Source organism: Glarea lozoyensis, assembly GCF_000409485.1.
Source record: "Glarea lozoyensis ATCC 20868 chromosome Unknown GLAREA16, whole genome shotgun sequence".
Classification (NCBI taxonomy): domain Eukaryota; kingdom Fungi; phylum Ascomycota; class Leotiomycetes; order Helotiales; family Helotiaceae; genus Glarea; species Glarea lozoyensis.
This window is the reverse complement of record NW_007360990.1, coordinates 1,943,959-1,968,397: the sequence shown is the minus strand read 5'-3', so window position 1 is coordinate 1,968,397 and position 24,439 is coordinate 1,943,959. Positions and strand designations below refer to the sequence as shown.

General features: G+C 45.4%; 7 protein-coding genes across 7 annotated transcripts; 3 read left to right on the top strand and 4 right to left on the bottom strand.

Moving 5' to 3' along the window:
• Nucleotides 1–423: 423 nt before the first annotated feature.
• Nucleotides 424–1,059, bottom strand: GLAREA_07906 (uncharacterized protein; the record flags this gene model as incomplete). Its single annotated transcript, XM_008082593.1, has 2 exons — nt 424–627; nt 694–1,059. 2 exons carry the CDS (start codon nt 1,057–1,059, stop codon nt 424–426), a joined length of 570 nt encoding a protein of 189 aa, XP_008080784.1.
• A 3,139-nt stretch (nt 1,060–4,198) lies between these two features.
• Nucleotides 4,199–4,871, bottom strand: GLAREA_07905 (uncharacterized protein; the record flags this gene model as incomplete). The annotated part of the gene is made up of 4 exons (XM_008082592.1): nt 4,199–4,375; nt 4,443–4,512; nt 4,564–4,626; nt 4,678–4,871. The coding sequence occupies 4 exons, from the start codon at nt 4,869–4,871 to the stop codon at nt 4,199–4,201; spliced, it is 504 nt and encodes a 167-aa protein (XP_008080783.1).
• Nucleotides 4,872–6,011: 1,140 nt separating this feature from the next.
• On the bottom strand, nt 6,012–9,739 carry GLAREA_07904 (uncharacterized protein; the record flags this gene model as incomplete). The annotated part of the gene is made up of 5 exons (XM_008082591.1): nt 6,012–6,425; nt 6,482–6,850; nt 6,989–7,118; nt 7,177–7,838; nt 7,892–9,739. The coding sequence occupies 5 exons, from the start codon at nt 9,737–9,739 to the stop codon at nt 6,012–6,014; spliced, it is 3,423 nt and encodes a 1,140-aa protein (XP_008080782.1).
• A 1,813-nt stretch (nt 9,740–11,552) lies between these two features.
• On the top strand, nt 11,553–11,892 carry GLAREA_07903 (uncharacterized protein; the record flags this gene model as incomplete). Its single annotated transcript, XM_008082590.1, has 2 exons — nt 11,553–11,677; nt 11,733–11,892. The coding sequence occupies 2 exons, from the start codon at nt 11,553–11,555 to the stop codon at nt 11,890–11,892; spliced, it is 285 nt and encodes a 94-aa protein (XP_008080781.1).
• Nucleotides 11,893–12,750: 858 nt separating this feature from the next.
• On the bottom strand, nt 12,751–14,563 carry GLAREA_07902 (uncharacterized protein; the record flags this gene model as incomplete). Its single annotated transcript, XM_008082589.1, has 4 exons — nt 12,751–13,124; nt 13,178–13,830; nt 13,888–14,346; nt 14,394–14,563. The coding sequence occupies 4 exons, from the start codon at nt 14,561–14,563 to the stop codon at nt 12,751–12,753; spliced, it is 1,656 nt and encodes a 551-aa protein (XP_008080780.1).
• A 656-nt stretch (nt 14,564–15,219) lies between these two features.
• Nucleotides 15,220–17,926, top strand: GLAREA_07901 (ARM repeat-containing protein; the record flags this gene model as incomplete). Its single annotated transcript, XM_008082588.1, has 5 exons — nt 15,220–15,229; nt 15,275–15,398; nt 15,450–15,638; nt 15,686–17,780; nt 17,837–17,926. The coding sequence occupies 5 exons, from the start codon at nt 15,220–15,222 to the stop codon at nt 17,924–17,926; spliced, it is 2,508 nt and encodes an 835-aa protein (XP_008080779.1).
• Nucleotides 17,927–21,978: 4,052 nt separating this feature from the next.
• GLAREA_07900 (uncharacterized protein) lies at nt 21,979–24,143 on the top strand (the record flags this gene model as incomplete). Its single annotated transcript, XM_008082587.1, has 6 exons — nt 21,979–22,166; nt 22,307–22,542; nt 22,611–22,859; nt 22,914–23,762; nt 23,816–23,971; nt 24,025–24,143. The coding sequence occupies 6 exons, from the start codon at nt 21,979–21,981 to the stop codon at nt 24,141–24,143; spliced, it is 1,797 nt and encodes a 598-aa protein (XP_008080778.1).
• Between the last annotated feature and the right edge of the window lie 296 nt (nt 24,144–24,439).

Sequence of the window (24,439 nt, the reverse complement as noted above, 5' to 3'; positions counted from 1 at the left end):
GAACCCCTGTCTCGAGAATAACGAGCCGCCAGCTATCCACCACGATGTTCGGATAATCTCCTGTCTACGACCCTGCGTTGTCTGGTCTTTTCCAATTTCCTCTTCGCTTCGTCGCTTTTAGGGGTTTCGCTTCGAGAACATCTGAAGTAAGCCATGCAGCCAGACGGATAGATTCCCCATGCTCCCCAGGCGCCCGGGCTTCACGTGTGATACGAGCCAGCGAGTGATTAGGGCATGGAAATTACCCAGTTGATGTCGAAGGAGCAGGTTTGGAGGCTTCCAAACCATTTCTTTGTCCTCTTCTGGTACAGTTGCGTCTTCTACACATAGTGGACATACTAGTGTACCATGTTCTAGAGCGAGACTTAGCTCGACTTTCTTAGAAGACCTCCCTAGGAGCTCGTCGAGAAAAAACCGAGCTGTTTAGGCGTAGGTAATTGTTGTCCCCTCTTCTAAATTTGCCCCCGGGATATCTGTGCGTATTGTATTGTTGGGTCCATTACCAGTGTTGGTAGTTATCGTGGGCATATCAAAGTTATTATTGTGATGATCGACGGAGAGAGTGGAATTTTCGACGTCGTCCGAAACTTGGACGCCTAGGATGTCTCCTGTGTCGAGCCCCGCATGCTAAACATTAAAAATTTCGTCAACTGCGTGGGCGCTGCGAATTTTATCTTGGATTTCCTGAAATACCTTACTAGGGGTTTTTAATTCGGAAATTCGGTTTCGAAACTCTGGCGTTGTTACTTTGTTAGCGAACTCTTCACGAAAGTAATCTCTCAAGGCTGACTGTTCCCTAAGTCTCGCACTTTTGGCGTATCGCAGCCGTTCTTCTGCCGTGGTTGCCCCTTGATAATCGATATCGTCATGAATTGCCTCTTGCAGGACTTTCTCTATTTCCGTTGCGTCTAAAGTGTAGTAAAACTTTTGAAGTATTGCATGCGATTGCTCGCTAAAATCCACCATGGTCTCAACAAGTCCAATAGCAGAGACGTCTACTTCGGTGGCGACATTGTCGTAGTTGCTTTGGAGAGTTTTTCCAGTTGGGTCGCGGGCCATTGCAGCTCGAGTAGCATCGCTGCCTACTGCCTTACGACCAGCAGTTGCGAATCCTCTTCGCCAGGAATAAAAGCATGTGTTCTCCGGGTATCCCAAAGCTAGTGCACGGCGTTTGAGATTGTTTGTTAATGTTTTCGACGGCGCTGGTTTGTTATCCGGACTGAGACCACGACCTCCCGGTATTCCTGCAATGAAGACTGGCTGATTGAGAAACTCCGGTTTGATGACGAGATTAAGTTACCCATCCGGGGCGAGGAGGGAGTCAACAGTTGGTTCGCCTACCAAAAGTTTCCTACGTAACATTATGCCGATTAGTCGTAATGTAGGGCCGAGGGGAATATTCTCGGCATATTGTGGTGCTTGTATATTTAATACGAGTGGGGTTTCTCTCATTGTTGGCCCTGACAACCTGATCATCACGATTGGCTTTGAGAAATTTTAATGTAATCCTGGCCGTAAACTTCCCTGCCGCAGAAACCGCTACACCAGCGTCAGAAAGACACTAGAAAAGGGGAATCAGGGTCTGGCAATAGAGACCCTCCATTTCCCCAAGTAGACTAACCATCATCAAGCGTCACCGCCCTAAAGATTGCAATGTCACGCCACCTAAGGAAATCTCCTTTTCGATCACGAGACTGTCCAATTGAGCAAGGGCGAACCCCACAGATACATCCTAGGGTCCAAGCAAGTTCATGTGGTCCTCACAGATCTATAGAGGTCGTAATTTTACTCATAATCAAGCTGATCTTGTAGCCCATGTCTACCGAAATATGTCTTTGGCATGGGCTCTCAACTGTTGAGCTTCGAACTCCATAGGTTCTGCGCAACCGCTTGGATACCTTATTGACCTCCCAATGCAACGAGATATACGACGCCGTTTCTCTTTGGTAGGATAATGGTGCTGGCTTGGGCGAAGGTGTCTTCCGCCTCATGGCGTAAGTATTCATTGACAACAGACTTGACTTTTTGCTCCCATTTGAATCCAGTATTCTTTCCATTTCTGTCAACGTGTATCCAAGTTTCTTCCTTGTTTTGCTCTTTGATGAAGCGCCGCCGGATTTCTTGTACGTTGGTATGCACTAGAGTGAGAGTGGCCTCCTTGCGCCCAACAAGATCGACACTCTCAGTGCTGCTTCACTTATTGGTTACCGCTTCTTTTGGTTGGATTTTCAGCCTGTGTTGTCTCTGGCTCTGGCTCTTTTGGCTCCTTTCTTTTGCGGCCTGTTTCGAGAACTCAGTCAACTGGAGTACCCTGCCAAGATGTCAGTGAGGAATAAGGCTAGCTAGGGACAAGACAAGTCTGATTCCCTACCCAATACTAAGAAAAGTATCAAGCATCATCCTATCAACTTTTATATTGAACGAGTCTACTTCGAAAAGAGCTCAAGAGGGTGGTAATAATCGAGGGAATGTGTGAAATTGTGCCAAGTTAATCGACAGTATACGACAATTTGTCAACTTAATCGAAGAAATATCGTCTTTCCATTGTCTGTCGCAAGATTTGTTTCTCATGCGGCCTAGCCTCGAGACGTCGGTTGACTCCAGTAAGCTGTCCAGATGTCAGTGAGAGACACATGGGGTCTTCGGGCAGTCAGTCAGGTAGATCGACCATGGTCACGATTCTGGCTAAACAGAAAGATCAAACCCACATTTCCTTGACATTTCCCTAGAAGTCCTCTGCAAGAATCTCTTGGCGGGCTTGGGTACGACGAACTGTGTTCTGTAAACTCTGTATCGAAATGAGGGCTATTTTCATATCGGTATTGACTGTTGGACGTGGTCGCCGCCTATTGGCGCAATTGGCTCGGTATTGGATGGCATGTTGTTATCTTTTGTTACCGGAGAATGAATTGAAAAAAATGATGTCAGATTGAGAGAAAATTCTGGAATAATGATTTTAAGCTGCTGAGGAATGTTTTTGGAAATCAAATTGTTTCTTGTTCGCGATTTCGTCGGTAGAAAGGACACCGGCTCCACTTCGGCCTCGCTTGTGCCACTACAGCCTTTCCACTTTTCAGCAACGTATATTTGTCAAAAATCTGAAAATTCCTACATCCAATCAAACTGGCCTGCTGGCCCAATGGCAAGGCGCTTGACTACGAATGACTTCAGCTCTAGGTTATAATGTTATCAAGAGATTGCAGGTTCGATCCCTGCGTAGGTCAATTATCCTTTTTGCCGCTTGATTTGATGATGGATTGAGGGTAAAAGTCATGGTTTTAGTATATGAGGCAACGGGCGGTGGGTAGCGGTCTGTAATTTTTTTTTTGACATTTTGGGTGGATGTTGACGAAGGAAAGGGTTATTTCTTTGGAGGGGGGATGAAAGCGGGTCAATTGGGGGGATAGTGGGCGGTGGGGTACGAGAGGAGAGGGTGTAATATAGAAAGGAAAAATGATAGCTGTTTGCAGTTACAAAAGTTCTTGGTATTCGAGCTATTACAAATATTCTAAAAAGAAGGGGTAAACGAAGAAACGAAAACATGTACATCGTCACAGCTCCATTACCTTCTATAAAGAGACAGAAAAATATGGAATAGTGTTTGATTTATCAACAGGAGGTTTTGTTTTAAGCTCGAGTCCATTATGTTATGTCGATTTATTTCCATGTTGAGGAAGCTAACTACTTTAATGTCTCTGCTTGAACACGATATTCTGCTCGTTTTCGTGACTGAGATTATTGTAGGTCAAGTGAAATGAAAAAGACGAGGGTCTTCCGAAGGTAAGAGATAAAAATACACTTGTTTTTTGAAACCCGAATTTTCTTCTCACATTTTGTTACACGACTATGTCATAGATATTTAGTGATGCAGTTATAGAGAGGTAGGTGAATAGTGATTAGTATCGATGTTAATAAGGCGTACTGAATATGGCAATACTCATCTCTTAAACTCACAATCGAATGTTGGGATTTACACTCTATAAACAACGACCTTGTCACGACTCAAATAAAGTCAAACCGACTGATGAATTACATTCAATCAATCCATGAAAGAAATTCCTCCGATCATGTAGAATCTTTTCTACGGAATTGAAATGATCTCGTTTACCTCATCACTTTTTCACCCCTCAACTTAAATACTCAAATCATCCCCACAGCAACAAACACGATGGCTGCACCGCAATACGTCAACTTTGAGTCAAATTTCATTCTTCATCATAAGTTCCTCCTCGGTTTTGGCTGTCGCACCAGAGAGCCCGTTGGCAAAGTCTTTGAAAAGGTCCTGAGTGCGATCCTCGCTACCAGTACACTTTTCAATGCTTCCTTTCTTGACAGAGTGAGTCGACTTTTCCGCCATCTCCCTGCAATCCTCCTTCTAAATTTTGGTACCATGTCAGCGGAGTAGTCTTTCAATGAAGAAGAGTGTAAAGGGTATAACTTACAGTGACTCGAGCTATTTCCGGTTCCACCATGAGAATCGTAAAATATACTTCGGTCATAGAATTTGCGTTCCTTGTACTTTGTCAGCAGTAATTCTTCACTTCAGACCCACGACCCATTTACTCGAACAGCTCATTTCTCTTGTGATGTTTGAAAGCATTTATATATGCTTGTACTTTCTTGGGGCTTAATTTGTTTTAGTAAATATCACATTTCCGAGGTACAAGGTGTGCTGACTCGAGGTAGTCCTCATGTTCCATACGTGAACGCCACAATGAGTCCCAGATGGAGGTGCTCTTATCGTAGGAACCCCCACAAGATGTAAGAAGAATTCTTCCATTGACTCTGGCTTTCTGTGGCGCAATTGGAAATGTAGATACAAGCTCTCCGCAGAGCGCTGTGAGCGACATGGCGAGTCCGAGAAACTTCATTTTGGAATGCGATGAAGTGTGAGGTATCGATTTGAGTGGAGAGTGAAATAGGATGAGAAAATTTCGAGGACGAAGAAAAGGGAATGGTGGGATGTCTTGGTCTTATTGTACTATTTGTGACCTAAAGGTTTGATGTGATGTCACGATGTCACGGCTTCGTTGAAGAATCTAACACTTTTAAGAATAGGTTGTTGTCGAGTTCGAAGCGCGGATAAGTGCAAATCTAAGTCTATAGAAAGACCATGTGGGGTTTGAGAAATCTAGTAGTGTGTGGGTCTGCTAAGACTTAGATGGTTCCGAACGAAAACGGTAATGGTAGAGCTACTAGTATCATGGTCTCAGACCCTACCGCAACTAACCCACCAAGTTCGATAGTTAGCTTTCAGTCGAAAACGATTGGAACACAGTTTTTCAATTCACTTTTGAGATGCAGGGTGCGTAAAGTCGGGATTTAAGTATGAGGCCGGTTCTTCAGTTGCTGCGTAGCTGTGCCCAAGATTGCTGAAGAATTTTCTTTAGCGTTAGAGTTTTATATCTGAAACTGAGAACTCAAAATTGCCGGGTTCATAGCCCTAATTTTATACAAAAGCTTCTTTTTTCAAGAGTTTGTATAATGCGATATTTTGAGCCCTCTACAGCTGTTTCAGCTTCAAAACTTCCCTAGTACTACACTGCTCATTTGAAAGATGTTGAAACTTAGCGGACACTGAGACACAAAAGAGATACAGACGTGTTATCATGCAAATCAAAAATCCTTGCTAGCCTTGGAGTGGTCTTCTTAACACTTTGATCAGCGACACATTCAAGAAAAGTAACAATTTATCATGATAATTCGCTACAAAACACTTTATCACAAAACGCTCTATGATGTACAACCTCTCTACCCTAAAATGCCCCACGCTGGATGATGTAGTCATCTCCTCAACACAAAGAGAAACTGTATAGTATATATGTCAATCAGATAATTCCAACATAATTCGGGGTGTATCCCTTCAATCGCTAGCCCACAATCTTCTGCACCAACTCCTACCAACTCCGACTAACTACAGACCATGCACTTCCTTAAACATTTTCGGTTTGCAGAAAATCGAAACCGATGTCACTTCTTTGACTAGGATGAATTTTCCTGTAAATTCGCGGCTAATCTTCGTCGCCATCAAGCCTTGGATTCCCAGGCATGTATTCGGTACCATTACCTAGATAAGAGTAATGTTTTATGTCGCACCTGCCAGCCTTACTCGTTGGGCATCGTTTGTTGAAGTCCTTACACATTGAAGCGTAAGGATACACTATATCTGCTATAGGGTGCGATTGTGAGAGATAAACCTCCCTTCCCGCGTCTAATCGGACTTGCGAAGGCTCTGGAGCTTCACTACAGAACCACCTATTGCCCTCTTCAAAACTCATGTCCTGAAGCTGACCCAAAATGCTCGAACATAAAGGGTGTGCACCATTCTTGATACGACCTGTTTCTGACCGCTTTGGCCAACGGAGGTCATGGTGGCAAAGTCCGCTGAACCAAGTCATTGGACCTGGATCCATCACCCAAAAGTACTTATTGGCAGTCAGTGTTTGAGAACAATAGAGGGGTTGCTGTAAAATAAACTCACACGAGGGACTGTCTCTGTCCTCCACTTGTCGTCTCTCTGCGGACTGCCGAGAGACAAACCCATCCTGTCGAAAAAGAGTTGCGTTTCCTCGCCGGTGGGACCACCGCATATCATCGGTATGAGATATGCGTTCTTTCCGTTCCATACAGTGATGTCTCTACTTATGCCGTGAGGCGACATGCAAACAGGTAAGTGAAAGCCACCGAAGCCAAGCTTTCTCTCACTTGAGCCTTTGTCGCCTATATCCATCTCAGGTTCAGCATTACCGAATCTTCGATAGTGCTCAAAACTTTGACGCATTAAATCGTAAATGGTGGTATCGCCCAACATTTTCACGCCGTCCAGAAGTGGAGTTGGCTCCAGATACACCTTTTTTTTCGTGAAAGTGTATATGTTGTAGCGCACATTTTAGGTATGGATTGTTCGGATCTGGACACATCACAGTGTCACTCCACTATTCATACAATGTCAATCGAATGCATGCCGGACTTGGGGTTGATAACTTACCCCGTTGTGCTTGAATTTTGGACTTTTGGGATCTGAACAAGTTGTATCGCTGAGGACGCAAATCATCATATTTCTGTCTTGCGAAGCAACCTCACCCAACAAGCGCTCAATCACCCATGTGGTCATTGGACTATAGAAGTGTCAGTGGCAGGTAGTAAGGCAAAGTAATCTAATCGCGTGACACGTACCCGTGACGCTTGTCAACAGCCTGGTTCAGCGTCTCTATCACAGAATCTCTACCCGTCCATTGCCTGTTTCTCATCATAAGAGATGTCATGGTCTGTCCATCTTTATCAGGGCCTGCACCATTATACATAGTGTCGAAGTACTCATTAGCAAACTTGTCGAGTGTATCTTCAAAAAATTCATGGACCACCTTCTTCAGCGCCTCTATATTTTCTTCATTGAGATCTGGATAGTCGCCGGAAAAAGTCGTACAGAATGGATTAGTCGATACTCCAGTGGTAAGCCATTTCGACTTGATGCCACCATGCGGCATACCCGGACTAGCAAAGTGGGATACTAAACGGCCAAAAATGTCATGTTGTATCGCCATCCCATATTTAAGGCTTCTGAATAGAACTCCACTACCTTTAAAAGTTTCACCCTTTTCAAAGGCAACAAAACGTTGACCAATGTCAGCTATGCCCTTAGCGGCATCCCAGGTTGTAGCGAGCTCGCCACCAAGGACTATGCTCGCGGCTGTAATCAGCACAGAAACCGACGCATCGATAGCTTGCCCAATAGCTTTGCATCTTTGTGTATCACTTTCCTTCTGTTGGAATGTGCCTGAAGTGATGATGTCTTTTACTTTAACTAACACCGCTCGAATAACACGGGTCACAAGTTGCTGATCATTCATTTAGTAAAGAGTGATTTGATATGTTAGAGTGGTTCACTTACTCTATAGGCGATGATATCGTGCTGATGCAAAAGATATTCAAATTCGCTAATGAAGTGTAGCCGACGTACATGGGCGCGGTTCTGCTCCCCTGGTAACCTATCCTGAAGGTCTTTGAGACTTGGCAGCCCATGACATGCTGGTAGAAGAGGGCCGCATAAGGTATTTGTAGCGTTAAAGAGCTGGATGTTCATGACTCTCCACTCTCCTCCACCATGCGTGAGGTCTTGCCCACGAGAGACCGCTTCTTTGTGGATTTTCTGAACTTCACTCTCATAAAAGTCTATAACCTTGGACTCATCGATGTTTGCTTGGGTAAATGCAAAGTATAATTCATCTGGTGCTGTCATATTACCATCAGCAATTGGTATGGAACCATTGTGTCGTTCGACATGGTCATCCCAAGGTATTGCATGGACGTTTGCCATGTCGGAAAGTTGAGAAGTGATATCTGAATCGTTCGAAGCAGAGGTAGGAGCGGCCCCAGATCCCGAGACCTGTAGCCTAGTTTGGTTGACGACTGCCGTGACAAGGGTGGATGCAGCAATTCCAGAAGCAAAAACTGAAATCCAGGATGGAGACACAGATGGGGAAGCGATCGTTTTTAGTCCAGTAATGTTTGACACCAAATGACTTGAGGACACAGAGGTATGCTGGGAAGTAAGTGTCTGTGGATTACTATTGTTCGAAACTATTTGGCTTGTAGACGTAGAGACAGCATATTCAACACTGCTTGAGGGCGCCCGATGATGACTCGTGGTCGAGAAGCGAGTAACAGTCATAGAAGAGTTGAACAAGATTGAACTTGGCATTGACTGTTGAGATAACGGATCATCCGTCGTCAGTGACGGAGAAGAGACGGACGTGCTCTGCCGAGAGCTCTGTGAATCACTCTCGGAAGGAGTGACGAGATTTGAAGGTGATTTTGTTGCCGGTGCAGCACTATCATATGTGTCCGTAATTGGAGGACCAATGGTTGAGGATGAGGAAGAAGTAGCCCCCTCGCCTGAGATCTTCTGACTCTCAATTTCTGAGACCGTTGAACTCAGACTTGACACCGTTGTGGTACCTTCGATTGACGAAGCAGACAAGATTGAGAACAACTCGGAGTCTGTTGCGGAAGCAGGCGTGGAGCTTCTCCCGGTACTAGTGCTAATGGTACTGGTACTGGTGACACTATCGCTGCTGCTGATGCTTGAGCTGCGTAGTGAGGTACTGCTAGTACTGGTGACAGCGTCGCTAGGACTGTTACTGCTGCTGGTACTGGTACTGGTGATGGTGTCCCCACTGCTGACACTGAGAATGGTGTTGCTACTACCAGTACTGATGACTATATCACTGCTGGTAATAGCATCGCTGCTAGTGGTCATGACGTCGCTACTGCTGGTGATTGTGTCGCCGCTGGTACTGACATCGGTGCTGGTAATGATTATGCTGTTACTAAAAGTCCCAATATCGCCATTTCTTGTACTGATCGCAGTGTCGCTAACGGTGGTACTGGTGTCGCTTGTGCTGATACTGAGGATGATGTCTCTACTGCTGGTACTGCTACTGCTGCTGGTCGACCTGAAGCTCGTGCTGGTACTCGTCCTTATACTGGTTCTCAGAGTCGAAGTTCCAGTACTACTTCTCAAAGATGAAGAGGTGGACCATGTGGTGGTCGAATCGGCATCACCTTCAACAAAGACTTCCACCTGATCGGAATCGTCAACATCTTCAAAATCATCGACCATTTCCACTCCGGTGACCAAGTTATCGCTTATTGTCGTATCCGAGGGTAGAGATGAGGCAATACTTATGGACATCAAGCTCAAGAGAGCCAAGTAGCAGATGATACCCCGTGTGAACATGTTGGCTGTTTGAATTTGTATGTGAACCTGTTGGCCTTGATTTCGATCGGATCTGGAGTGTAGCTCAAGTGTGTGTAAGCCCGAGGTATTGATATAGTGACTTGAAGTATGTTTTTCTTGGTGCTCTTCCAAACCTGGTAGAGGCTTGAAGCAGTTCGTGGGTAAAGTACATGAAACGAAGACGTGAATGAGTTTTTTAGAAGTTGAGCTCTCAGGAAAACGGAAGGTTAAAGTCTGAAGGTTTGAGGGACGTATGAGCAGGCATAAAGAATAATTGAGAAACAAGTGACGGGAAAAGGACCGGCAATACCATTGAACAGTTCGGATTACTTATACCCAACGATATATGGGCTGATGTCATCAATGCCACTGATTCCGAGTAGGATGCAAACTTGGTAGTCTAGTTTAATGTCAAGCCTGACCGAAAGCAAGTATAGAGTACATCTAACATACGACGCTTGAAGCTCTCGGAGCAGAAGTGCATCCGCTAATCTCACTGTCTCGGGAAGTCTACGTGAAGTAATTTCAGTGCTCAATTGGCTGTGGTACTCCCTGTTACCGATATGTTGCTTAAATTTACTTTTGTTATACAGGGAACTTTCCTTATATCTCCCAGCGGTTTGAATAAGTACTCGGATTGTTCCTGCTTTGCGAAATATACGTATACTCTCACCATCCAGTACAAAAACTCCCACGAGGACGAATAAGCGTGCAATACTTTGAGGCCGCCGATGACCATATTTTTCTCACTCAATAATTGTTGTGTTTCACAATTTGATGTGTCTGCTCGCTTAATCTCGACACGTGACAAGCCCCCTTGTTGTCCCTGAATTGTTCTAGAGCCTCGTTCAACAGTATAGATATCATCCGAGACGTACGGAGAATTCAAGCCTCACTAGTAGAGCTATATCGATTCAATTTCCGATCAGTAACTTTGCCAAATTTCTCTTCTCTGTCAGTGATCGTCCGATTTCCCAATTTCTCTACGATACTTCCCTTTGTCTTCGCTAGATTATCACCCAAATTGGCGCCCCACAAACCATATGAACTAGTTCACTAATCGTGAGAGCTGGAATAAATGCACGGATCGTTTGGAATCTTGCCAACAAGTTTCGATTATTGATCACGGCGACCAAAGCCGGCTTCAGACGCCAAAGAATTCGCACGACAAATTGTAGATTCCATTTGAGGTAAAATTGGCTGTGAAAAATGATTTTAAGTGTCTTCTAGTAGAAACTTCAGCATTGTATGGTTTGTTCTTGGCTGTTTAGCTTGAACTCATCGTTGCATGTTCGCTGTCTAGCCCCCCTTGAATCACCAAGCGAGACTCTAAATTTACCAGCGTTTGCCAAGCAGTGCCATCGACGCACCGTCAAAGGCGTCATTTTCTGCACACATTGCCGGTTTTTGACTGGATCGCACCAAATCTTTCGAGTAAAGTCTGATTTTTTTTAACCATTTTGAGACACAAACAATCCTTCTTCCACTCTAGCACCGAGATTCTAGGCTTTCAAAGCTGTTGGTTTCACCGAATAGTTAGTTTCATCACCATCCGTTCATCTGTTCGCGTTCTGTCCTTACTCGTATTGTTGTATGACGTTCACACCTAGGCTGGAGCTTTCATCAAGTTCATCAACGATATCTGGCAACTTGATTAGCTCAAATTGACGTAGCTGATGATGTACTATTCCGCCATCTGAAACAGCTGATTATATCTATACCCTTCGCTCCCTGCTTCCTTCGTGCCCTCATCCCTCGATCCACCCAATCTTTCTTCACAACAAAACATACCTCACCTTCCAACCACATGAAAATGTTGTTTCTTGAAGCCGCCATTTGTCTCCTCTCTGTTACCGGCCTAGCTTTGGCTGTCACATCCCCACGTTCTTCCGAGGATGTATCTATTGAAGATGTCAAGACCGGTCGTGTATATCATAAGTAAGGAAATGAGCAAAGCGTGAAACTTTTCTCGCTGACGGAATTTTCGTAATAGTGTCGAAGAATGGATGGCCGATATGGACGAATGGATCGATATGAGGAAAAAGGATGCAGAGGCAGAGAAGGATAAAATTGATCCATTTTCGGTAGGCCAACCTGGCGCAGAGCTCATTGATCGATTTTTAGATCTTCTCACTAAAGGAAGCTACAGGTAGAATTTCTTAACATTCCAGACCCCAATACACTGAGGTCCAGCGACCCGAGGAGTGGCCAGATGTTGGAACTCACTCGTTGGATTCAAAGTTCAATCGAGGCGTTACGGCTCAAGCAAGAGGAGTGCTCAAAACTTTTTAAGGAAATAACTGAGGCCGCAAATCAATAAGGATGATGGATTAAGTGTAGTTGACTCAACTTATATCTGAATCATCCATCATACCTCTAAAAACTTTTAATATGAGACCAAATACATTTGTTCTTGACACATCCTAGCAACACCACCTTTTCCAAAATCATCAATAGAGATCTGCGTTTCGAAAGTCCTTGATGAATCGGGAAGATGACGAAAAATAATCGTCGGTGTAAGATGACTTCCAACAAACCCCTCAGCAATTGTAGCTTGCGACTTCGCATCACCCACCACCTGGCATCTGCATCATTAGATACTAAAACAGCGTAAACTACACCTCGTTCTTTCTCTTCTAACCAACGATAAGACCAACAGTTCAACCACGATGCCATTACTCACCTCATGTCTCTGTCAATATAAATATGGAATGGCCAAGTAATTGTTTGGAAGTTGTTGTGAAACAAGACTACCATATAGGCTTGTCCTCACTTACAGACATACTCACGCCGCTTGTTTACTATTGCATTGTACGAGAAAGATGCCCAGAATGACAAAATACCGCAACAGGGCGACCCGAGGATTCTAAGCAGAAAATTTTATTTCTAAGATCGTAACGACCTATGTTGTACAGAGTGGAAAGTTACATCGCAATGTATAGGGGGTATATAAAAGTAAAAAAATCTACTCCAGAACCAAATGCCACAAGGGTATATCCAAAGCCAGATACTTAGAGCAGGACGTATAGCGAACACATCATACTCAGACCTAGTATCATAGAACACCAGAAACAAACGTTGTTTAGGACCTTCTTGCCCTTTACCCACTTCGTGCGTTGCAGCATTACGATGGGGAGTTGACTCATCTGAGCAAGGAAACCGTATCCTCGAAGCTTTTTGGTGATACAAGCCATTACGATCTCGTGACCGATGGCGGAGATAAGAAAAGTAATGAGCGTAGCCATAGGACGGCCGATATGGGGTCGTGAGGCGCTGTAGACATGGCGCCGGAAGAAATGGTGGACGGGAATATTCCATTCCCGAGAGAACTCGAGCCAGTCGGTACTATTCCACCAGTCTGAATAGAAATGCCTATCTGCGAAACCTGTACAGAGATGTTAGTCGATGAGGGTATCAAAAGATCCATATGAAACGTACATGTAATTTCCGCAAAAGCTCCTAAAACGTATTCGAATATGACAAGAAACACGAGGAGAAACGTGATCATGAAAGGCCATAAAAGCATCGATATTGATTCCGCGAGAATTAGAGCCGTCTCAGAAGCCGACTCTACCGTTTCGAGACGCAAGGCAGATTCGGACATGACCGGAAGAATGAATTCTTCAGATGTGATAGTCAAGAGGAAGATTACCCCAAAAACTGCGAGAATCTTGTAGCCCAACTCCGACCATACTATGCCACTTGTCCGTGGGTATTCCAATTCGTAGCATAGAGTGGGGCAGAAGAGGTAGTCTGTATAGTTGGACCATGTCAAATTATTTGGATAGATGACGGATCCAAGAGGAGATATGAGTTCTATCGCCAGATCTTCGCGTAATTGAGAAAGATCGGCAGCCTCCCCTTCTGTTTGTTCTTCTTTTCCAGCGGCAAGTGGCTGTTTGGAGGCGGGATACTGATACGCGGGTGCTTTCGAAGCAGTCGAAGGGTTGTCCAAGGCATGCAATCTCTTTTCTGTCTCGCTTAGATGACCATTATAGAAAGCATAGGAGTGCATCTTCATAAGCAGAACCAAGGTGTGAAGTGTGAGGAAAACCTGAGACGTCCACGTCCAGTCGCGAAGAAATGGCACTCTAGTAATACACGTTAGTTTCAGCACCGCAATATCAATCCCAAGGATGACAACTCACGCTACCCAAAATAGGAACCATATTGTCTGAAAAATACTCTGCACTGCCATCCCCCCAGTTGCCCATCTGAGTCCCAATTTCCGTCCTAACGCGCTTCGAAATAATTTATGAAGTGGCAAACTCAATGCCGTAGTCGCAACCATTAACCCATCTGCGAGAGCAAGCTCCCAAACCTTCACAGTAAACAGCTGCCATATTTGCACCCGCATAGGATATCCAGTATCCTTGATGTTCCGCAGCATCGTTGTAATAGCCATGATAGTGAGCGCAATCCAAAACAAGACGAAGAACCCTTTGAAGTCATGATAATCGCTGGCAGGATCGAAATGTGAAACCCTCGAGGCATATTCAATGGTTGGAAAGAGCCTTCGTCGCGACTGTGCTTTCAATTGTTTGCGTGCCGAGGACAGTGTATGTACTGATGGTGGCGCATCCTCAGGAACTGGTGTTGAACGACCACTGAAAGAGTCAATACATATGTATTAGAAGGTCGAGGATAGCCATACCTTGTCTGTCCAGATATATTACCATTCTCTGGCGCGACTGCTAGAAGTCCTTCCTCAATCTGAGCTCGCAAAACGCCAGGATTTCCTGGCTTCACTGCTCGAGGACGAAGAATATGATCGTGGTCCGCCCTCCCATTGCCATTTGTTGTGATATCCGTTGATGTCGACATGGTAAATCTTGTCAAGAAGAAATCCACAGTGAGCGTTTGGGTTGCTGACAGGTATTATGTACCTAGACACGGAGTATGGCTACGCGGCCGATTCAGGTATTCGTGGTCTTCGGGGATGTTTATTTCCCGAGCATAAGCATCATATGAACAGAAAATAAAAGAAAGATGCGATTCAAAAAGTAAAATAGATGTATTAAGGCAGAACCGGAAAGCGATCCATATGTCAGAGGTCAGACTACCTGGTCATGATATTGGAACGTGTCCGAGGTTCCGAACGTGGAGAAGAGCAGCCAAAAGAAGCCTGTGGATTTATGTCAAGCCACCAGAACGTCACTTTGTCTATTACTCAAGCGGTTAGCGCGTACGGTTACGAATGTACGAGCTTCCAGGTTTTGCAGATCAGGGACTCAAGTGACTTTCACAGCCTCGCTAGGCTGGCTGCCTGAATCTGTCAAGCGCCAAGGTGAGGCGATAATGCTTAAACGCAGTTAAGCGCGCAGGCGAGCGCTTTGGTCAACAACCACATGGCAAGGCGCATTCATTGACAGCCTGGCTCTACCATACGCGGATCAGAATTTCATGAACGTTGTTGCTTTTTGTTTTTCGCCTGGTCAATATTGTGAGGCTGGCCCAGCAAGGGCTCAGATTAGTCCAGGATGAGCTCTCGTGAGATTGACGAATGTTTTGGAATTCCCCGCTGACAAGTTCCAGTCAAGCAGTTTATTCGCAATGTGCGAGCATCCAAAACAATTGCAGACGAGCGAGCGGTGGTAAAGAAAGAAAGCGCTGCGATTCGAGCGAGTTTCCGGGATGAGAGCGGGGATTCGAATGTTAGGTAGACACTCGTGAGCACCATTGTTGGACCATCAAGCTCAGAATTACACAGGAGAAACAATGTTGCCAAACTTCTATACCTCTTTACCCTCGGGGAGAGAACACATTTTGGCCAGATCGAATGCCTCAAGTTACTCGCCTCTCCACGATTCGCAGATAAACGATTGGGTTATTTAGGAACGATGTTGTTGTTGGACGAGAATCAGGAGGTGTTGACGTTGGTCACCAACTCATTGAAAAAGTAGGAAGCTGTAGAACCGCCAGGTTGAGTACGCTAACACAGTTCAGTGATTTGAACCACTCGAACCAATATATTGTTGGGTTGGCCCTGTGTACGCTTGGAAATATTGCCTCGGTCGAGATGTCAAGGGATTTGTTCCCGGAAATAGAAACACTATTGTCAACGGCGAACCCATATATCCGGCGGAAGGCAGCGCTCTGTGCTATGCGAATATGTAGGAAGGTTCCGGATTTACAAGAGCACTTTCTGGAAAAAGCCGCAACACTGTTATCCGATCGAAACCACGGAGTTCTACTCTGCGGTCTGACCCTTGTTGTAAATCTGTGCGAAGCCGATGAGCTAGAGGGCGGCGAAGAAGGAATTGTCGAAAAGTTCCGCCCATATAGCGCTAGTCTTGTGCGGACATTAAAAGCGTTGGCAAGCTCTGGGTACGCCCCAGAACACGACGTTACTGGGATAACCGATCCTTTCCTACAATGCAAGATTTTACAGTTATTACGAGTCTTAGGTCGCGGCGACGCGCAGACGAGCGAGCTTATCAATGATATATTGGCACAGGTGGCCACTAATACCGATTCTTCCAAAAACGTTGGCAACTCTATTCTATACGAAGCTGTACTTACCATTCTCGACATCGAAGCTGATTCGGGGTTGCGAGTGCTCGGTGTTAACATTCTGGGCAAATTTCTGTCGAACAGAGACAACAACATTCGATATGTGGCGTTAAATACCCTTATCAAAGTAGTGGCTATTGAGCCAAATGCAGTGCAGAGACATCGAAACACAATCTTGGAATGCCTGCGAGATCCAGATATCAGTATCAGGAGACGTGCTCTGGATCTGAGCTTCACCCTGATTAATGAAAGCAACGTCCGGCTGCTGATTAGAGAACTTTTGGTCTTCTTGGAAGTGGCAGATAATGAATTCAAACCAATCATGACTAGTCAAATTGGTATTGCTGCCGACAGGTTCTCACCAAGTAAGCGGTGGCATATCGATACCATGCTGAAAGTTTTGATTCTTGCAGGCAACTATGTCAAAGAGCAGATTCTGTCCTCCTTCATTCGACTCATTGCCACAACGCCTGAACTGCAGACATACGCTGTGCAGATGCTATACACCAATCTGAAGAAAGACATTACTCAGGAGAGTTTGACTCTTGCTGGCGCGTGGTGTATTGGAGAATACGGTGATGCTCTGCTTCGTGGTGGTCAGTACGAAGATGCAGAGCTAGTACAGGAGGTCAAAGAGAACGAAATTATCGATCTCTTCTCTTCGATTCTCAACAGTGCATATGCTACACAGATTGCAACGGAATACATCATAACCTCCTTGATGAAGCTCTCAACTCGCTTTACCGATCCTGCGCAAATTGACCGCATCCGTCGCATCTTACAAGGAAACTCCGCAAGTCTTGATATTGAAGTGCAGCAGCGCGCGGTCGAGTACGGAAATCTCTTTGCCCACGATGCTATAAGACGAGGAGTGTTGGAGAAGATGCCGCCTCCACAAATACAAGAAGAATCGCGCGTATTAGGCGAAGCTGCCAAGAAATCGAACAAAGCATCGAACAGAAAATCAAAAAGCGTCAAGCCAGCTGAGGAAGATCTTCTGTTTGATCTGATGGGCGATGGAAATCCCCCAACTTCAGACCTTGGTGGGGCAAATGGGTCTTCAAACAATGCAGATCTTCTCGCCGATATTCTCGGGGGCACAACCTCCCCCTCGACAACGTCGGCACCCCCACAAAAATCGAACATGAACTCAATTATGGATCTCTTTGACAATTCTGGACCCTCACAACCGCAGACTGAAACACAAGCACCTTCGGTCGCCTCGAATGATTTATTTTCTAGCATGTCATCACCTCCTCCTCCGGCAGCAACGCCTTCTATTCCCATACACCCTTGCTACAATAAAAACGATCTCAACATTACCCTCCAGCTTCAAAGAAACGCTGAGGGTACTGTGCAAGTGATGGCACGTTTCAAGAACGGTTCTGTGCACCAAACATTATCCGCTGTGACCCTCCAAGCAGCGGTGCCGAAGACGCAAAAGCTGCAGTTGAACGCAATGTCTAATCCCGAGCTTGGTCCAAATGGTGAAGCAACGCAGACAATGAGAATCACAGGAAGCAAAGGAGTACGTATAACCTCTTTCCTCAAATTCAATCTCGATACTAACAATGTATGATTTAGCCCGCGTTACGTTTACGGTTGAAGGTATCATATTTACACCCTACGGCTGGGCAGGTGACAGAGCAGGTAGACTGGTCGGAGCCAAAATGAACGTAGAGAATATTTTGCAAAAAATAATTAAGAATTACCTCAGATTGCTGTTGAGCAGTTGCGATACAATTGATCTAAATCGGAGTCACGTGCAATTTGCGCTTTTCGATTGAAATCCGGGAATTTATCTTTACGAGAATGATCTCATCACCCAACTATGATAGTTCCATTGTCAAACTTAATACTAGAGCTTGTCAAATAGTTGCGTTGCTCTGCTACCAGAAGCTTGGTCTTATCCTTCAGTTTACTTTGCTTTGGTGTTTGCGTTTCTGTCAACTCGTCGATCCTGCCGTTATTCCTTTTCTCTATTTTGCCATGGTAGTAACACCTTTCGTAGCAGCAAGTAAAGCCTTCAGAAGGACGACGGAAAGGTCTTTAACTTCCACTCTAGAACGAATTCCAAGGCCGTCATCCGTCTTCTCGAGAGGACATTTACACAGAGCTGAGGGTCAGGAGCATGGTTGACGAACAACCCGAAGATAGTATGCGTCTTCCATATCGATCGTTATGGTACCGGGGAGAACTAGCGGCACGCCTCGAAGTCCCATTAATGCTTCCCATATGCACACTGTACTCTTCTTTCTAGCCTGTCTGAATGTTATTGGTCTCGCTTAGAGACCCAGCTAGCCACCAAACGATTTCACCCCACTATCACCAGAGGGAAAGTATTCTTGAGTACAGTCCTACCGTTACCGTTGAGCTGATATTGAAATTCAGTGTACGAAATTCAAAAATGGCAGCGTGCATCTAAGAGTGCGCTGAACCCACAAGGTTGGTACGTTGATCGAGTTCTGGTTAGAATATGAAATCTGCTTAGAACAGTACCAGGATTAGTAGATGTTTGTGTAAAAACGGTGTAATTGAGCAACACCTTACCGTGAACATTGCTAGTTTCATGGAATTCGAGGCAAGAAAGCATCGGCCATTTGGATTCAAGGCGCTTTAGGAGGTAAGCGAGCACTACGTTTTTCGACGGTATTCGTTGATCTGGACTTTGAAATACTGATGCATGTCCGACGTCAATAAGAGATATAGGGTCTTGGATTTGAGAACCCCTTGCTGGGACCAAACACTTGCGATCATGGAAAGGTTCTTATGGGTCCGGGAGTTGGCAAATCTCAGGACTATAACATCAGAAGACACAGAGTCTGGAGACGGAATTGACAGATTGCATATACTCTTTCTGGTCCACCAATGCAACATCAAAAGATTTAGCTACTTACAGGCCGCGATAATTTCAGCATATCACATTCCATGCAATAAACGTATAAAAGCTCAAGCGCGATCCGTCTAAAGTTGAGGGATCAAGACGTCGGGAGATAGAACACACTTCCGCTGCAAGAAACCCCTATTTGAAAAGAATTTCTCACACTCTCCCAAGCTATTTATTCAAAAATCTTCCAAAGCAAATAGAATCGGTAACTGATTGCAATCTGAGCAACTGCTGCGGAGGTACTGCTGCTACGAATGGTGTCTCCACGAGCATCAAGAACGGCAAATTTTTCAAGCTTCATCCCAGATAATCCACGCCAGTCACCTTGTGTAATGTGCCATTTCCGATACATATCCATATATCTTGACCCCCTGGACCCTGCCACGCTAGATGTTGCAACAAGCGGAGCTACCGTCAATTTTAACGCCATTATAGCATATTCTGAATACTGCAAGAGTCTATTGGCATATAGAAGCGCTGACTCGGGCGCTGGTATCTTTCCAAGTACAACACAGTAGTACCCTACTTGTCATAGTAAGCGCAACTGCGACTGGGAAACTAGCGACCATATGTGCAGCCGGCAAGACAGTCAGGAAGCAGAGATCTAAGTTCCGATAACAAAGACTGTGTTTTGTGGTAGGGTCGTCAGTTCCTCCTATCACATTCCTCAAGCAGCCAGGTCCACATTCCTCTCTGTCTGCGGCCAAAGCAGCCTCCTCCTCCCCTCAGTATATATCTATAATCCTCGCCATCGGGGAGGCTATTGTGACAGTGTTTGTTTCAATGTCGTCGGTTTAAGAGGTATTCGCAAATAAACCCGTCCCAGCGTCGGACAGCAAGCCTGTACTGCTGGTGCTGATCGAGAGAGTAGTTTGTGTTTGTTTACTGCCTGTGACTTACTTGGCTCGCAAATTCGATATTTATGGCTAAATTGATGTAGTCCTAGGATGGTGTTTACGACGAGGCAAAGGTCTCTGGAAGGCCAAGGGAAGGATGGTTTGAATGAGGGATGCTCGGATCGTTTGGTTGGTTGATGGTCAGCGGAGATGGCTCCGAACTCTTACGTTTATATAACGAGTTCGGCACGGCTTGCGCCCTGACTCAGTGGTTTTGTTCCAATGCGATATCTCTAAGAGGGAAGGCTTGCTGAGCATGCCGAGGAGAAAAGTGGATTTTTGGTAAAGGAATTCGAGGAATAAAGGAAGGTTCGTTCGGAAATTAGCTTTAGCGTAAAGAGGATCGTCTGTAATGTAATTTAATAAGTTAGCAAAGTCATGCAGAGATTGAAAAGTTTGAGATCCTGTCAACTATACCGACCAACTGGATATCTTCGCAGGCACTTCTAGTTTTGAGAGTAGTCGACGACTTGTGCCGCCGCGCAAACAAAGGCCGTTCCTCTAATTCTCTGTTCAAAGTGTATTTGCTGCCGTCTAGTTGTTCTTTCACAGTCTTGTAAAGCTAGGTGTCGAGTCGTCGATCGAATTCCTAGTCGGCTCTTTCGCTCAGCATGTGGTGATGGAACACTTTCGAAGGATGCGATAAATCTCTGGCTCTATTGGCAGAAGATTTCTAGTCTCGATGGGTGATGAATGGGGAAGTTCTGCTGAGCGCTTCCTGACCCCGGTCGGGAAAAGGTTGCCAGAACAAACTGCGGCCTGCGAGAGAAAACAGCTCAATTAAGAAGACAACTTCAAGAGCATTCTGCTGAGCTTCTCACAATGCATGCGAAACGTTGTGTATTACATGTTTGGAGTTCTTTGGAGTCATCATTCTTGGGTCGCCGGTCGGCATAGAATTTTGCGAAAAAGCAGATTATTGATCTTCACCCACCACTACATCCAGTGTCGATACCAAAATAGGCAACATATCATCTTTATCAAGTCTACAAGCTAGCAAAGTGTTTTTAATGCTCTGTTGTCCAAGTTTTTTATCAAAAAATTCAAGTGCAGGTCACATTTTGTTGTTCTTTCCCCTCTGGTCAAGTCTGTTTTCATCCACTTTCTCCTCTGTTTTCGTGTACGTGAATTTAGAGCAAACCATCTCTACATTAAGCTCACTAGCAGTGCTGCATTAAATTTTAAATCTGCAAAATGGCAAGCAGTGGTGACCAAAATGCGAAATCAAGAACCACACCGAAGGTGTGCCACGTCAGCTGAGGCCTGATGGCAGACTTATATGACTTCAATACAGCAAATATATATAGGCAAACCATCACAAAAAGCAATCATGTTCTTGTAGAAGTATTAAATTGATAGATTCTCTGGAAAATCTATTCTAAAATGCAACAAAATTTAATAGCATTTTACGCACCTGAAGAATTTCGCTCGAGGAATGCTCCAGCATGTAGAACAGAACTACAGAAATAGCATACTTATACTAATCTCCTGTTTTTGGTTATCTGTCGCCGTATTTTCTCCCTCCAGTCAAGCAGAAACGTATGATAGTCTCCCACCGCGAATTTCGGCTAGGGCAAGGGCACCCCCCATGCACTCACTTCAGAGCTACGGAAGACAGTTCACTGTGAATAGACAGCCAGAACAGAGCAGAAAATGGCGCTAAGGTTTGTTTTTATCTCGCAGAGAACCGCCTCAAAAAATTCTGTCCTCTCCCATGGAATTTGATCACACACACAGCAAGACTTCTCAAGAAAACCATCTACGCACCACCTTCTCCTGATTCTTCTAAGCTATCTTGCATCCTAGAACCTACGATCATCTCGACCTCGATAGTTCAGGCATTGTTGCGTCCTTGTTGTTTTTTCCGAATCTTGATATTGTTTCGCAATTGTCTTTGTTGATACCATTTCAGCCTTTTTATCAACATCAGATTCAAGAACACCATGTCGTATCCATCAGAGAGAGATATGGCTACCACTGCCAGCACACACGAGCGAGAATCTGATAATCAAGCAGAGATCGGAGATCCTCATTCCGAGGTAGGAGAGGCAACACAGCACCCCCCTCCGTCTCCTGTCGTGCACATCAATCAGCGAACCGATCTAGGCCTTCCACTAGCTGAGCCGTCAGAGTAAGTTCTCCCCTATCCAAGTAGAGTAGGCGTATTGCTACGTCCAAGTTTGTTTCGTGGCCCTCCTCAACATGCTCGATCTTCTTGAAGACTGCTTCCACTATATGAAAGAGTTTGGATCTTGTGGCTAACGATACTAGATCATCTACCAGGCATCACGATACTCAGCAGCATACAGCATCATCAACAGGAAACGTGTTGGTTGAACCCCCAAGTTCAGACCTTTCCTCCGTAGGAAGTAGATCACCTTCTCTCCCTGCAGCGTATCTGGAAGACACAGCACGCGAGTCTTCAGATCTCGATCCAGATAGGACGTTATCTGATGATTCTTCGGAAGACTCTGAAGAGACAGTCCCTCCAATACCGGGTCCTCTTGGTAAGTAAACCTACTCGACTAGGATCTCCCTCTGACCGGAATAAACGTACTAACCGAGAATAAACCAGGATTCTACAGAGATGAAGCAGTGCCGATTCGAGGCCGTCTCGTACAGGGTTTCTACTCACCGGCGCCTCGTAGGGTCACTAATTCAATTCTTGCGAACTTACCACCACGTCGCGTCTCCCAAAGAGACGGAGGATCTGCTACTCCGACTGGAGATACTACTGAAGAAGAAGTTCAGTCAGACGAGGAACAGATCGTGCCACGAAGAGTTCAGCGCCCTCCCATCTATATGACTGGTAGACCCAGACCTGGTAAGTGTTATGCACCACCTTAGAATATAGCACGCACTGATAGTTTATCTTAAGGAGTTTCTGCAAGAGTTGCAAGAGAACAGGCATATGGTGGCCCTCGGGTACCTACTCCTGAGGGCACCACGCGGATCATGGTGATTCGTGATGGTGCTGTAGTTGGCGAAGAGTTCCAGACTATGGAACAAATTGCCAACGAGCTTAGTGCAAGGAGAGCTCGAGCAATTCAGGACCGAGCAACAGAAGCAAACCAGTCCACTGCTGAGCAACAGCAAGGCTCAGACGCTGTTGATAGCTCTCCAAGTGACGGCTTGGGAGAAATCAACGCTGGAGCAGAGCATGTTGATGTTAAAAAGGAAGAGGAAACTGAAGATATTCAGCCAATGGAGATCATCCCAGCATCAACATCACCAGATGCAGATAATATAGCAATGCTTCTCGCTGCCGCCGCAGAAAGTGATCGCCGAGACGCAGACCGTCGGGATGCAGAAATTCGGGGGTACCATCAGAGAGAAATAGATGCTGCAGAAGGAATGCTCATATTTCAGCCACAGGTGTTGGCATTTCCAAATGCCAATATCCAGACATGCTCAAGCAGCTCGACATCAACAGGCACTTATACCAGCTCCCAAGGCCCTCACTCTGGGGAACACGTTCAGCCAGCTCCCAAAAAGTGTGCCTCCGCCAAGAGGTCACAGGCAAGAATGAAGCAGCAGATGCAACAGGAAAGACAGATGAACAACGGGGTTTCTATTCTGGGGCCTACGGCTGAGCATAGGAGACTCACTAGGAACATGCTTGCACAACCTTCTTGTAAGGATGATGACAGCAATGCTAGTCTTCCCTTTATTCATCCTGAATTCCGTTCGCCAAAGAAGAAGGTAGAAGAGATAGATCCAACTCCAGGTAAGACCACACACCATTTACCTATAATGGCTATTGCTAATAAAAACCTGAAGTACAAATGGCAACTCGACGACAGCCTCCTCGTGGACGAGGTTCTGGACGTGACACTCCAGTCACTCCACAGTCTGAACAAATGATGACTACGGCCCCTCGTACCCCTGAGCCGCCTCTGGAGCCATTCCGCCCTTCACCGCCTACCATTGTCGTCAGTAAGTATCTTCCTCACTCTCGCAAAGTAGTCACGTTTTGCTGATTCTTAAAGCTCAACCTCAAGCTGAGGAACCAAATGCTACAACTGCGATGGCGAACTCGGATGGTGGGGTTGTTCAATCAACTGAGCAGCCAGGAGGAGAAGGAGATGATGATATTTATAATGCCTGAGAGATTCGTGGTTTGATGGGATTTTGAGAGAATGGTAAGCGAGAACCTTTGGGACAATTGGATGACAATTTGTACTTTGCTAATCTGGGAAGCTTGTAGTGTACCTAATAGCCAACTTATCGTTGTCAGACTAAGGCCAAAAACAATGAACACTTCGAATCAGAACAAACATCACTTCCGTTTGAATTGACCTCGCTTAAATATTATTATATGAGGTGACCGCTCACAAGTATTGAAGCGGACGTAGTGAGGGCCCAATTTTAGCCTCCGTTCGTCTGAACACTGTGTGATAACAG